The sequence below is a fragment of the Ceratosolen solmsi genome, unplaced genomic scaffold (assembly GCF_000503995.2).
Source record: "Ceratosolen solmsi marchali unplaced genomic scaffold, CerSol_1.0 scaffold13, whole genome shotgun sequence".
Taxonomy (NCBI): Eukaryota; Metazoa; Arthropoda; class Insecta; order Hymenoptera; family Agaonidae; genus Ceratosolen; species Ceratosolen solmsi.
In genome coordinates this window covers 4,090,273-4,106,026 of record NW_011948418.1, presented here as the reverse complement: position 1 = coordinate 4,106,026, position 15,754 = coordinate 4,090,273, and the positions used below count along the sequence as shown (strand labels likewise).

The 15,754-nt window shown below is 24.1% G+C and overlaps 2 protein-coding genes across 2 annotated transcripts; both read right to left on the bottom strand.

Annotated features, from left to right (window-relative positions):
- Positions 1–891: 891 nt before the first annotated feature.
- On the bottom strand, positions 892–1,995 carry LOC105360137 (uncharacterized). Its single transcript, XM_011496938.1, has 3 exons — positions 1,652–1,995; positions 1,181–1,444; positions 892–1,093 (listed from the first exon to the last, which is right to left on the bottom strand). The coding sequence occupies exons 1-3, from the start codon at positions 1,850–1,852 to the stop codon at positions 920–922; spliced, it is 639 nt and encodes a 212-aa protein (XP_011495240.1). The 5' UTR covers positions 1,853–1,995; the 3' UTR covers positions 892–919.
- An 11,358-nt stretch (positions 1,996–13,353) lies between these two features.
- LOC105360386 (trypsin-like) lies at positions 13,354–14,763 on the bottom strand. The gene is made up of 4 exons (XM_011497280.1): positions 14,718–14,763; positions 14,286–14,635; positions 13,824–14,087; positions 13,354–13,527 (listed from the first exon to the last, which is right to left on the bottom strand). The coding sequence occupies exons 1-4, from the start codon at positions 14,761–14,763 to the stop codon at positions 13,354–13,356; spliced, it is 834 nt and encodes a 277-aa protein (XP_011495582.1).
- Between the last annotated feature and the right edge of the window lie 991 nt (positions 14,764–15,754).

The window sequence follows — 15,754 nt, the reverse complement described above, 5'->3', positions numbered from 1 at the left end:
CATATTTTCATAAATAGTCGATTATTATTCGTTTAAAGGACAATTACGAAATCTTTTTTTCAATTTTCTTTTACATATTAAGAGATGATGAAATAATATTTCAATTTCATTATCGACTAAGGGATCTAGTAATTTTGTCAATACATAAAGATGATTGCATCGTCGTCTACGACTTAATATTCTGAATAAATTATTTTCTTAACAAAACAGTCACATATATCTAGTATATATAGAACAATATAGTACTCTACTACTAATTAGCATAGACACGTTACTAATATTATGTTTAAAAAAATAATTTCAGAATTAATAATATTTTTTAATTCAGATATCTATCATGTTTCAGATAAATTTTTAGCAAATTTAATTTTATATAATAAAATGACTTGTATATTTATGTGGAACAGAGGTAGGTTCTATAACTTTTAGACATGATACTTGTATGTATAAATATTACAGATTTATGTTAATGATCTTATGTTCTTATTTTATATTATTATGATATTAATTTTTTTTTCTTCTTCATAATTTTACTTTTAATAGTAGAAAAATTCTTTCCATGAATTATATTCATTTATGGTGAGTTAAATTTGTTAAAGTATTATTTATTTTAAATACTTATAAATACAATATTATATAATTTTTAATTGTTTTTAGCTATTGATACAAATTTAAAATTACTATATATTTAATAGATTATAGAGATTATTATATTGATATTTTAATTTTTATTATTACATGCAACTAATAATATGTCTCAAATATAAACATAAAATTGTATTCTTCTACTCCCAAATTTAACTCATATTTGTCTATTTATTCTATGAACTAAATATATTATAATACCAAAACATTATTGGATTAATATTCTAATATAATTAATTTCTATGCAATTATTCAGTGATGCCATTATTATTATTCATTGCCAAAAAAAATTGTCGCTTATGACGTCTGCAATGAAACTTGTATAATAATTAATACTGGTATGAATGTTAATTTTATGGTTGTCAAATTCTTGCAATCCTTTTGGAAGTGTTCCTTTATTGATTCCTATAATTTTATGAAAGTGCAAAACCGGTCCGCCAAAGTCTCCCTGAAATATAATAAAATATTATAATGGTATTATAATTTTCTATACAAATAATTTGAATCAATTGAATTTAATTAAATGTTCACTTACATATTGCATTGACACAAAAGGTACTCCAGCAGTACAAAAGTATCCCTCACGAATAGAAATTCTTTCTCCACTTACACGGTGAATGTGATATTCGCACGCAGTGTGTGATACGATTATTGCTGTGGCTGTCAGCATGTTTGAAGATAATTCTCCTTGATTATTTAAACCCCATCCTGCCAATTCAATATGCTGTTCTACTAAATCATCGTACGAAAATAATGATAAACTCGCTGTTGGGAAATTTCCCTGTATTTCATGGGTTAGCTAGACAAATTTGTTTACAATATAAAGACAAAATTTTAAATGCATTTTATTAATTTAGAAAATAAATTATATTTGTTTATCAGTTTCATAATTCTATCTAATTAATAATTATTCTCGTGCAATACTGTATATTCTTTCGATAATGTTTATTTAATTATTATACGTAATATTTTAATATAAATTATATATCTTTAATGAGTTGTGTACCTTCGTAACACTAATGTCATTATCATTATGTTCAAGAGGTCTATTCGTATAAAAGCTCCACTCGTTAAAAGTTATCCACCATTCAATAGTGTATTCTCGAGAATCATGTAAAGAATTTGACCCATGGAGGATAACAGTATTGTTTGGTAATCTATTGTTAAAACATCGTGCTCCACTTAGAACATGAATTGTTGATATCATCGCTCCAGTGCATATATGATCGCTTGTAAGTATAACATCTTCAAAATTAATTCGTTTTATAGATACAATAAAAGGAAACTCTCTTTCGCGTGCCACGCGAACATGTGGTCCAATCAACGCATTAATAGTCAGAAAGTTACATTGTGTACCTAAAAAATAATAATTATTTCATTAGAAATATTTTACGATATTTGTATTATTTTCCCGTTCTTACTTATTATTGTAATCACGCCAAGAAGAGAAAATATGCTGTACTCCATGCTGGAAATAAATAATCAATGAGATATAATAATAATATTGAATCATTTTTAAACATATACAAGTTTAATCTTGGATAAATTAAATAAATGTATTTGAATATCATTTTATTTAACTACGTATTTAACTTAAAAGTATAACTTTGCAAACATATGGCTTATATGTCAATCTTTACAACAATTTCACATAAATTATTTATATTTTAACCTATATAACTATAAAAACTATAAAATAATAAAAATAAAAGAAAACTATAAATTAAAATATTAAAAATTAAACATATAAAAATTATAGCCAAATTATTACAATATTAAAAGTAAACAAAAAATTTGTGAATACGAACATTATTAAAGATAAAAATATAACAAATTAATTACGCGATAAAATTGGAAACGTTCTAACATCAAATAGGCGATATTGCCACGAAATTGAATTTATGTTTGCTATAAAATGTTTACATTGTCATTTAGGAAAATATTAATTTTTTTAGTTTTATTATTAAATTAAAAAAAAATTGAATTGTAAAAACACATCATTTTCAAGTTTAAATTAATTATTGACTTAAATTGTAGATATATTTGCATTTGAAAATTAAAACTGTACAATCAGCTTGGTTATATCAACAGTAAAACGAACATTACTAAGTCCATGTGAATATACATTAGTCTACCGTTTGATTTGCTTGTACTGTTTGCTTAAAAATCGTGTAACTCCGAATGTAATTCAACAATTAGTCTGCAACTTTATTTTTATAATGTTGGATTACCCAATGGACTATTTCTCATCAGAATTATAATATAGTATTAGCCTTAATAGAGTATATCATTAAAGTTACGATTTCAAACATATTAAATATTTTCACAAATTAAAAGAAAAAATTAACATGTACTCTATAGTTTGTTCGATACACTCGTTTTATCATTGCCGAAGTTTAAATGACTTGAGCTTGTGAAGTTTAGCTCCATTATAAATATCGAACTTATTCTGTGCTTAACTCAAATCAAAGTCTTTTTATGTAAATAAAATTTTGTTCTCATCCTCTGATCTTTTTCTGTGACTAGCTACTCTGCATCTTAGAGTTCGATTACATAATTGAAATTTGTTCTTTACAATTAGGAGTATGAGAACATCGGGTTAGCATTGGTCTGCCAAAAGAAATTCTTTTCCATATTTTCATAAATAGTCGATTATTATTCGTTTAAAGGACAATTACGAAATCTTTTTTTCAATTTTCTTTTACATATTAAGAGATGATGAAATAATATTTCAATTTCATTATCGACTAAGGGATCTCGTAATTTTGTCAATAGATATGCGATCTAGGACTTAATATTCTGAATAAACTGTTGTAAACAGAAAAAAATCTTAAAACGCAACTTGAAAATAAAACTATTGTTATATTTATTTGTAATCCAATCATATTTTTTTTATAAAATATATCGTAACTTGAAAATATTTATGATTTAATCTTTATACTTACTAATAATACTAATTTTTCTTAATTATTCATCAACAAATAATAATTTTTAATAGAAGTTTATACGGACTTTAGAAGAAATTTCTATCACATTTGGTTTTTTATAAAAAAACCATTTACGTATATAAGTGGGATAAAAGAAATTTGTATTACTTCTCATTATTATAATTACATGTATAAATATCACATTTAATATTCCTTTATGATATAAGCAAATTATTTCCATGAATTTCTTAATTTGATGTACTTATAATTACCTAATTCTTTTGCATATTATATATTCAGGTTTTAACAAGTTTTTATTTATTTTAGTCTAATAAAAATTAACGAGAATACAAATGTTTAAAAATCATTTTACATATTGAATGAATAACAGAACTTATTATGTTTAGAATAAAGTTATTATACATTTATTTTAGTATCATTAGAAAAAATTATGTATTTTATATCATTATAGAGATAATACTATTTTGTTCACTTATTTTTATTGAAAAGTAGTGAGAACTCGCATTATCTGAATATATTTGATAGATGACACTGATTATCAATTTTGTATTTTACTTTTTAATTTCATTTAACTGGAATTTAAATTTAAACGGTATATGACATGTGACGATTCAACTTATGTATATGTGATGTAATCGCCTTTAAAAATATTATTCATTGCAAAATAAAATGGTCGCTTATGACGTCTGTAATAAACTCTCTGTAGTACTGAATACTTGAGTGAACGTTTACTTTGAAATCGTTATACTCATTTGCTAAATCTGGACGTATTTCTTTGTTGATTCCAATAATTCTATTGTAATATAAAACTGGCCCACCAAAATCTCCCTGAAGCATAAGAAAATACAGCTATTATCAGTGTGTCAAAAACGAATAATCAGCCTTGAATAAATTTAATTATTTAGATATAAGAATATTATATCTATCGACTATAGAACATTAAAAATTGTTTATGTATTAATTTCAGTTCATTTTAACAGAGTAAATATAAATATCTACCTCAATCTATAAAATCTAAAAATAATTAATATTCTTTAAGTGACGCATACTTACACGCTTAAGTAATGTAAAAGGTGAATTGTGAGTACAGAAGTGTCTTGCATGAATTACATTTCTTTCTCCACTTATTTGTAAAATTTTATTTTCACATTGTTCGTTAAGTAAGATTTGGGCAGAGCCTAATAATATATATTTTGATAACTGACGCCGATTATTTACACCCCATCCTGCCAACCTAATATATTTATCAGCTATACTATAGCTTGCCATTAATGATAACTGCGCAGGTTGAAATTGCATTACTATCGATTGTGTCAACTGTAAAAATGTTATTTTATTGTAATATAAACTTGATAATAAAATAATAATTTAATTTTCATTGCTTAATTATATAGAAAGAATAAGAATTACAATGTAATTCAATAGTTACAGTACTTATAACATGCAGATTAATGTTGCAATTAAAAATTTACTTTTTAAATACCTAATTACCTTTGTAACGCTAACATCATTATCAACAAATTCCAGAGGTCTATGCATATATAGAGACCACTGATTATAAGTAATCCACCACTGTATCCGATATTCTATACAATAGACTAATGAATTCGATCCATGGGCGATGACAGTTTGACTTATTAATCTGTTTTCAATACACTGAGCTGCACTGAGAACATGATTTCTAGTAATTAGCGATCCAGTGCAAATGTGATTTCGTGTAGGATGAGGATCTGTTAAATTAACATTTCTGAAAGCAGCAAGATAAAGTAACTCTCCAAACTGTGCTCTGCGAACTTCCGAACCAATCAATGCAGAAACAGTCGGAAAATTACATTGCGTACCTAAAAAACAATTGTAATTGACATTAAAATACTGCACCATTGAAATCACTTATAAACTGTTTCTATCATAGTTAATTCTTACAGATTATCGCACATACGGCAAGAAGTAAAAATTTGTCGAATTCCATGCTAAAATGGGAAATTTAATTAAATTAATAAAATGAACGTTGAATATATCTGATATATTGAAAAATTAAACTTTCAAATATATTTAATAAGAGTATTTATAAGTCATTTACATAAGCTTGTGTGAATTCTACAGTATAAATTCGAAAAAAAAATTGTTCGATTACCGATTGTCGTAACAATATCAGTTTCAATTTATTCTCTTTCAATGTAAAAATTGTAATATTGAAATATTATATTTGGATATAAAAATATTACCTTTACTCTAATTAAGTAATATTAATAATATATTATTTTAATGCGTAAGTTTACCTTTTCAATCGAAGAAATTTTTTACAAGAAAATTATAAATTACTTCAAAACATATTAAGTTTCTATTATAAACAAATATTTTGAATTATCAGTTATCGGTGCCAATATTTTCAAAATTCATTGACACGTGGTGACTATAATTGCTGTAAAAAAGAATTATTTTCTAATATGAATAAAAGTAATTTTTTTACAGTTTAATTCAGTTTATTCATTCTTTTTTTATCAATTTTCCTAGTGTATTCAATGATAAATATTTCAAAACAAATTGGAAATTTATTTCTAAGCGTTATCAAATATTTTATATGAGCCTTAAATTATCAAATAAGATGAAAATATTTTTTTGAGTTTCAAATTTATTCTCAATATGATATTGTTTAAATATGAAAAAGTCAATAGTGCTATTCAAAAGAATTTTTATATAACTTTAACGAGATTTTCATATCTCTATGTATGAAAAAACTAATTGTCTATTTTCATTTAATGTGCTCAATATACTGTAAAATTTAATAGATAAGAATTAGTAAACAAATTCGTGAAATTCTTAAATTTGAAAATTAAAAATGAAAATTCAATATCTCAGGTTGCATTTAACAGAACGAAGTCTAAAATCTTTAACTATTTATCAGTATTATTCATTTTTTTAATGAAATTAATATTTAATACTTAGTTTTACTATACTTCAGATAATCGTTAAATTGTTTCGCAATGTTTATATAGTCATTATGCGGGTTCGTGTTAATTATGCTGGAATTTATTCATTAAATTATAATGTAAAATAGATTATTTTTGATCTGACGAATAATGAGATGTATGCTTAACTATAATGAAGAATATGTTTTACAATTTAATCCCATACTCCATAGTTCTGTCGAGCCACTCATCTTATTTTCGCCTAAAGTTCAACGATTCTGGAATTGATTATAAAACATATTCTGATGAAGAAACCGTATTTATCTTATTTTTTTTTTTTTAAACGAACAAATATTTTCGTATATGAAAGGCATATGATTGATATATGATTGCCCTCACTCCTGTGGATTAAAAATATGAAAATATATGTTTATGTGATTTTCCTTTCAGATTATGATTTGCTGTTAATGTATGTTATAGTATAACCATTGTGATATTTGTTATGCTTTTCTTTAAAATTTAAGCATTATGATATTTATTTCAGTTTTTTTTTTAAAATAATGTTAACGATAATAAATTGTTATGTTACCATCCTTCAATTTGTGATAATACAAAATTATTATTGAATTCGATTACAATAAGAATTGTTAATTTATTGTAATTATACATATTAGACGTATACGTAGCTAATTATACAACTGGTTACAAATACAAAATATCAGCATAAAATTGCATTGAACGTTCAAATTGAACAGATGTGCTTTTAATTATTTATTATTCTACCCAAACAAAATCATCATTTGTAACATCTGTAATAAATTCACTGTAATAATTAATATTTATATGAATGTTAATTTTTAGGTGGTTGTATTCTCTTGTCATGTCGGGAAGTATTTGTTTGTTTATTCCTGTAATTCTTCCGAAGTACAAAACAGGTCCACCATAATCTCCCTAAAATATAATGAAATAATAACTTTATAATTTTTTATATACAAAATATTTGAATTAATATAATATCAATTTTTTACTTACGCGTTGTAATAATGTATAAGGTAAACCAAGAGTACAGAAGTACCTCTGATCAATATGTGTTCTGTATCCACTTACTCGTAGAATATGAGCTTCACAATTATTTGCTGACACAATCCTTGTACTAGATGTTAGCAGATTTAGCGATAATGTTCTACGTTCAGTTACACCCCATCCTGCCAAGTAAACGGGTTGTCCCATCATTTCTGCATTAGATGCTGTTAGTATTGTTGGCGGTTCGAAATAATCTTCTATTTCTCGGGTTAACTAGATAGTTTATAAAGTTTTGAATTAAATATAACGTATGTATTCGATTAATTTTATAAGTAAATGATTCGTGTTCATTTATTCATCAATCCGATCATTATTATTAGTACTTTGAATGATTTTAATTTCTTGATAAGACAATTTTTTATTAAAATAATGGATTCATATTGATTATAAATCTTTAATGATTAATTAACCTTTAGAATAGCAACATCATTCTCTATAAATGGAAGAGGTTTATCTCTATAAAGTGCCCATTCGTTAAAATATATCCACCAGCGAATATTGTATATCACACCATCTATTAAAGTATTTGATCCGAAAATGATAACAGTACTATTCACTTGTCTATTGTTAATACAGTGCGCTGCAGTTAGAACATGACTGTGTGTTATCAAAGCTGCAGTACAGATATGATCACGATTTGGTAGAGGATTCGGAACATTAATTCGTTTTATAGCTACGATAAAAGGATATTCTCTTTGGTATGCGTTGCGAACATTCGGACCCATTAACGCATAAACTGTCAAAAAGTTACATTGTATATCTAAAAATTGATAACTTTTTAGTTATTAATTCATATTTAAATATTTTTATTGTATTTGTATTATTCATTAATTCTTACTAATTATTGAAAATATGCCAAGAAGCAATAATATGTTGAATTCCATGCTGAAAATGAGTAATAAAGATCTAGTGTAAAGTATAATAAATATAATATTAAAATATTCATATACTGAAGATTTAGTGTTATAAAAAATTTCTTTCTCTCTGGAAGAATATCTTGAAAAACTTCCTTAATTTATAAAACTTTCAAAATATACGAATGAAATTTAAAATTCACCTTTATAAATGAAGTAATTGATTACTAATAGATCATAAAATAAGGTAGTATTATTTCGTACAAAAATATATTAAATTGGTGGTTAACTGTTAATTTTTAAGTGCGGATTTCTATATTTACTGTTAAACACAATTTATTATGAAAAATAAACTATGTAATAAAAATAATATATATATATATATATATATATATATATAGTATAATAAATCACAATTTATTATTCTTTGTTGTCTCTTAGTTTATTTAATGATAATAATTTAATCAAAATGTTAAATTTGACAGTGAATAGTATTATATAGTATTATATGCAATTTATACATTACAAACCTGTTTAAAAATACTGTTACTCAAAAATTGATAAAACTGTAGTGTTAAAAAGTCAATATTATTTTATGAATTATATTTTTGCTTTATTATAAAAAGATTTTCATTTTGGGACATGGAAAGTATTTATTTTATTCTGCCTTTAATATACCAAATATAATTAAAAAAATAGAAAATTCAATATAATTTATTATTTGTTTAGATATTGTAACATATATTTAGTTATTATTGGTACTGAAGTTGAAAACATTGTATACTAGTTAATATAATTGTTGTAAATAATATATCCATAATTATAATATTAATTTATTAGAATATAAGGTCAATAACAATTGTTATTTTTTTAAATTAAAACGAGAAACTGTGATTATAGGTGAATATATATTTGAATTTACATTATAAGGAATATATATATATATATATATATATATATATTTTTTATAATAATAAATAATTTTAGATATAACGATTATCAACGTTAAGACATGATTTTTCAGTATACCATATAATTATGATTTAGAAAATTAATGAATTTTAATTCATTCTTAAAAAATAAATATATATTTATTGCTGAAATATTTTGCGTGACTTCATTAATACTATTGTTATTTATTTGCAAGTCTTCATTAATATTATATTATTTTATTTTAATTAAATCACATTTAATTACTGTGTTATAAAGGAATACAAATTAATATATAGGTTGGTCAATATTTATTAATGCTAATATTTATTATTCTACATCGTCAGACATTTATAATATATAATTTTACACACTCCATATACTATTATATTACTATTTATATTAATGTAAATTATATTTTAACCATTGTGATATTTTAACAATAATAAATTGTAGTTTAATTAATTATATTATTCATTTTAATGAAATATAGAGATAATTATTTAAATAGCTGTATATATATATATATATATATATATATATATATATATATATATATATATATATATATATATATATATATATATATATAATACATGTATATATATATATACATGTATATATATATATATATAAATATATGTATATATAAAATATATGAAAAATTATAGTCTACATTCAAATTCAACTAAGACGTCGTTAACTATTTCGTGATCTCTTATTATTCACGTCCAAAAAAAAGTGTTATGTGTGACTTCTGCAATGAAATCTCTGTAGAAATCAATACTTGTGTGAATGTTAATTTTACCTGGATGAAACTCAGTTCCCATACGTGGAAGAATTTGTTTGTGAATACCTATAATTTTCTCATCGTGTAAAACAGGTCCACCAGTATCACCCTATAATGCAAAAAATATTTCAATTTCATTATACATATATATATTTATAATAATTTTATATATTCAATAATAATATTGAGATAATATAATTTTAATAATGGTTGAAAGTATTTAAAAGTCTTAATTCAATAACATTTATAATCAGGAAATTAATAACTTTTTCAGCTATTTAACCATTAATAACTGAATATGGTAATTTTGTGCTATACTTCAAACACCATTAATAAATTTAATATTTAAAATCAAATTTACTCTATATTTTTCATATTATCAAAACATAAATACTAACATTTTGTAATACAGCATTCGGTGTCCCATATGTACAAAATAGTCTATCATGAATACCAATTCTTCGTCTACCTAGATGTTCAATTCTAGCTTCACACTCATCAATCGATATGACATTCAAAGTATGCGTTAGTAAATTAGGAGTTACAACGCGACGTCTGGATATACCCCATCCTGCCAACGTAACTTGTTCATTTACCAATTGATTCTTTAGTAAATCAGTTAACCTTGTTGGTTCAAAAGTTGGTAGGAAAGGTATAATTAACTACACAAAATTCATTTCAATATTATGTAAACATTATCTCCCCTTTTTTTTACATTTTATATTAATTATTCATCTTCATATTCGTTAAATTTTATGAAAATGAATAAGAAATATAATAGAATTCAGCATTTCTGATTTATATAATGTATGTACATCTAATTAATAACTAATTATTAATTAATCACTAATAGTAAAATAGAGATTATATATTTTTAATGAGTAATTTACCTTTACAATAGCAATATCATTATCTGTAAATAGAGCAGGTTCATTTCTATAAGTATACCACTCGTTAAAAGTTATCCACCATTGGATACTATACGCCCTACAGAATATTAATGCATTTGATCCATGAAGGATAACAGTTTCATTAGTTAGTCTACCAAGGACACATTTTTCTGCAGTAAGAACATGTTTTGTAGAAATAGCTGTTCCTGTACAGATATGATCATTTGCATTTGCACGATATGAAGAGCTACGACGGGCTAATGAAACAATAAAAGGAAATTCATTAGTATCTGCTTGTCGAACATTTGGTCCAATTAGGGCATTTACAGTCGGAAAGTTGCATTGTATACCTTAAAAAAATTATAATTATTTAAATTAGAAATTATAAGACCTCATTCATTATTAGACCAATTGTATTATAATTCATTCTTACACATTAATGCACATAGAGGAAGAAGTAAAAATATGTTGAAATCCATACTAAAAATAAAGAGCAAGCAAGTATATAAATTATCGTTGAATATTTATAAAATATAAAAAATGTTCATTATTTAACATTCAACTTAATAGATTATTCTAATGTTATCAATCTTTAGAACCAATTTAAACAAACTTATAATATTTTAACTTGAAAAAAATACTCAAATACAGTAATAAAGGTTATAGACATTTTATTCAAATAATGAACAAAATTAAAAAAAAATGATTATTGATACAAGTTCAATTACACTTAGTTCATATGAATTAGACAATAATTTACCTTTCAAACCTTTCAAATTAGGTTGCCGTTGATTTATTATAAATTATCTAAATTCTCACGAATTATTTGTATATGGGGAAAACGAATATTAAATTACTTCGTAATTCTGAAATTTAATATGATTTATTAATCTACAAATCATAAACGGGTAATAGTGTATAAGTAGAAAATGTATTCAAAATTAATTTGAAAAGTATCTTTATATGTAAAAAATCTATTATTTGTATAACTAAATATTTTAGACTCATATTATAAAAAATTGTAAGTTTTTATACTTTATTTAGCTTTTAAACAATATCGCCAACTCAATAGGATTATACGCTAGTCACCAATAAATTTGCTTGTACTGTTTGCTTAGAAATCGTATAACTCCGAAATATTATTTAACAATTCGACTGTAACTTTAAAATTATAATGTTAGATTATCCGATAGATTATTTCTCTTCCAAATAATAATGTAGTATTTGTCTTAGTAGAGGATAGAATAAATTTTATTGTTTAAACTGGTACTACATAGTTCGTTCAATTGGCTCTTCTTATCATTGTCGAAGTTTAAACGACTTGAATTTGAGAAGTTAAGCTTCATTATAAATATCGAACTTATTCTGTGCTTAACTCAAATCAAAGTCTTTTTATGTAAATAAAATTTTGTTCTCATCCTCTGATCTTTTTCTGTGACTAGCTACTCTGCATCTTAGAGTTCGATTACATAATTGAAATTTGTTCTTTACAATTAGGAGTATGAGAACATCAGGTTAGCATTCGTCTGTCAAAAGAAATTCTTTTCGATATTTTCTTAAATAGTCGATTATTATTCGTTTAAACGACAATTACGAAGTCTTTTTTTCAATTCTCTTTCACATATTAAGAGATGATGAAATAATATTTCAATAATATTTCATTTATCGACTAAGGGATCTATTAATATTGTCAATAGACAAAGACGATTGTATCGATCATCACATCTCATTCTCTCTAATAAAACATACGAACATTCCGATGCAAACATGAATACGAAGAGACAAAAAATGTATATAATAATTGTTATCTCAATATAACCTTAATTTAAATATTATAAATTACATTGTAAATAGTATTATACCATGAATTAACAAGGTATTGTAATTATATGATTTTTAGAAGTGGAAAATTCGGAATTACAATTAATTTTAGTTGATGAGAAACATTATTTTTTGGTTAATTGTAACGAATGCCCTCAAAATAAGGTTTGAAAGTATTATTTGTTAATTATTGCAATAAATATAATAAGTCCTGTTAATGAATCTTATAAATAATTTATTTCCATGAATTGCGTACATCTTTTCTCAGTTTTAATTGCTTAATTATTAGGTACTTTATATTCCATTATGAATCTGGTACCGATAAGAATAAATATGTATTGAAAATAACTTTACGTATTCCACAAATTACAGAATTTAATTACATTTAGACAACTAGATAATTCAAGTAGCAATATAATATTGGATTCATGATCGAATTGAATCAATTAATATTACTTTATTATATGATATCATTATTATTATTTAGACCAAAAGAAAATTGTTTTCTAAGGCATGCGTAATAAAATCTCTGTAGTAATCAATATTTGTGTGAATGTTTACTTTCAGTCGGTTATAATCATTCAATACTTCTGGTCGTATTTCTTTGTTGATTCCAATAATATTATTGAAGTATAAAACTGGCCCACCAAAATCTCCCTGAAACATAAGAAAATACAGCTCATATATCAGTGTGTCAAAAACGAATAATCAGCCTTGAATAAATTTAATTATTTAAGATATAAGAATATCATATCTTTAGACTATATAACATTAAAAATTGCTTATATATTAATTTCAATTATTTTTAACAGAACAAATAATTTTTTCATCCTATTATGAAATGAATTCTATGTTTTTATTTTTATTATTATATATACCTAAATATAATAAAAAAAATAGTTACCCTATAAACTCTAAAAATAATTAATATTCTTTAAGTAATGAATACTTACACGTTTAATTAATGTATAAGGTGAATTATGAGTACAAAAGAGATTTTCCCGAATCACTGTTACTCGTCCACTTGCTTGTCGAATTAATTCTTGGCATTCATTCATCGATTTGACTTTCGCAACGGATGATAACATCTTTCTTGATATTTTACGTCTATTGTTTACACCCCATCCTACCAACACAATATGATCATCGATTGCATGAGTAGTCGGGATTGTTGATAATTGAGCTAAATGAAATTCTCCTCGTACTGGGGTCCACAACTAAAAATATTGTATTCTATTGTAATATAAACGTCACATTCTATTTTACTTATTTTATTTATAAATAATCAACCGTCGATTTTGATTGTTTAATTATATAGAAAGAATAAGAATTACAATGAAATTCAATAGTTACAGTACTTATAAGATGCAGATTAATGTTGCAATTAAAAATTTACTTTTTGAATATCTAATTACCTTTGTAACGCTAACATCATTATCAACAAATTCCAGAGGTCTATTCATATATAGAGACCACTGATTATAAGTAATCCACCACTGTATCCGATATTCTATACAATAGACTAATGAATTCGATCCATGGGCGATGACAGTTTGACTTATTAATCTGTTTTCAATACACTGAGCTGCACTGAGAACATGACTTCTAGTAATTAGCGATCCAGTGCAAATGTGATTTCGTGTAGGATGAGGATCTGTTAAATTAACATGTCTGAAAGCAGCAAGAAAAGGAAACTCTTCTGGTTGTACTTTGCGAACTTCCGAACCAATCAACGCATTAACAGTCGGAAAATTACATTGCGTACCTAAAAAACAATTGTAATTGACATTAAAATACTGCACCATTGAAATCGCTTATAAACCGTTTCTATCATAGTTAATTCTTACAGATTATCGCACATACGGCAAGAAGTAAAAATTTGATGAATTCCATGCTAAAATGGGAAATTTAATTAAATTAATAAAATGATCGTTAAATATATCTGATATATTCAAAAATTAAACTTTCAAATATATTTAATAAGAGTATTTATAAGTCATTTACATAAGCTTGTGTGAATTCTACGGTATAAATTCGAGAAAAAAAATTGTTCGATTACCGATTGTCGTAACAATATCAGTTTCAATTTATTCTCTTTCAATGTAAAAATTGTAATATTGAAATATTATATTTGGATATAAAAATATTACCTTTACTCTAATTAATTAATATTAATAATACTCACTCGAAGAAATTTTTTACAAGAAAATTATAAATTACTTCAAAACATATTAAGTTTCTATTATAAACAAATATTTTGAATTATCAGTTATCGGTGCCAATATTTTCAAAATTCATTGACACGTGGTGACTATAATTGCTGTAAAAAAGAATTATTTTCTAATATGAATAAAAGTAATTTTTTTTACAGTTTAAAACAGCACCATTAATTCATTCATTTTTATCAATTCTCCTAGTGTATTCAATGATAAATATTTCAAAACAAATTCGAAATTTATTTCTAAGCGTTATCAAATATTTTATACAAGCTTTAAATTGTCAAGTATTGTTATATAGTTGAAACTATTTTAAGAATTTTAATTTCTTCTCAGAATGATAATGTTTGAATATGATAAAGTCAATTTGGTATGTAATTTTGCTATGAAAAGGGATTTTTATATTTCTGTAACGATATTTTCATATCTCTTTGTATGAAAATAATAATATCTATTTTTATTTAACGTACTTAATAGACATTAAGAAATTGTACTAATAGATAATAATTAGTAAAAAAATTAGTTATAATTTACATTAAATAGATGTTTAATATTTTTTTTATGTCAGCCTTCAAATGGACTTACGTTTGAAAATTGAAATTTAAAATCCAGTTGCTTAAGTAATATTTATTTAATAATCATGCTCCTATTTAACATAATGAACAATT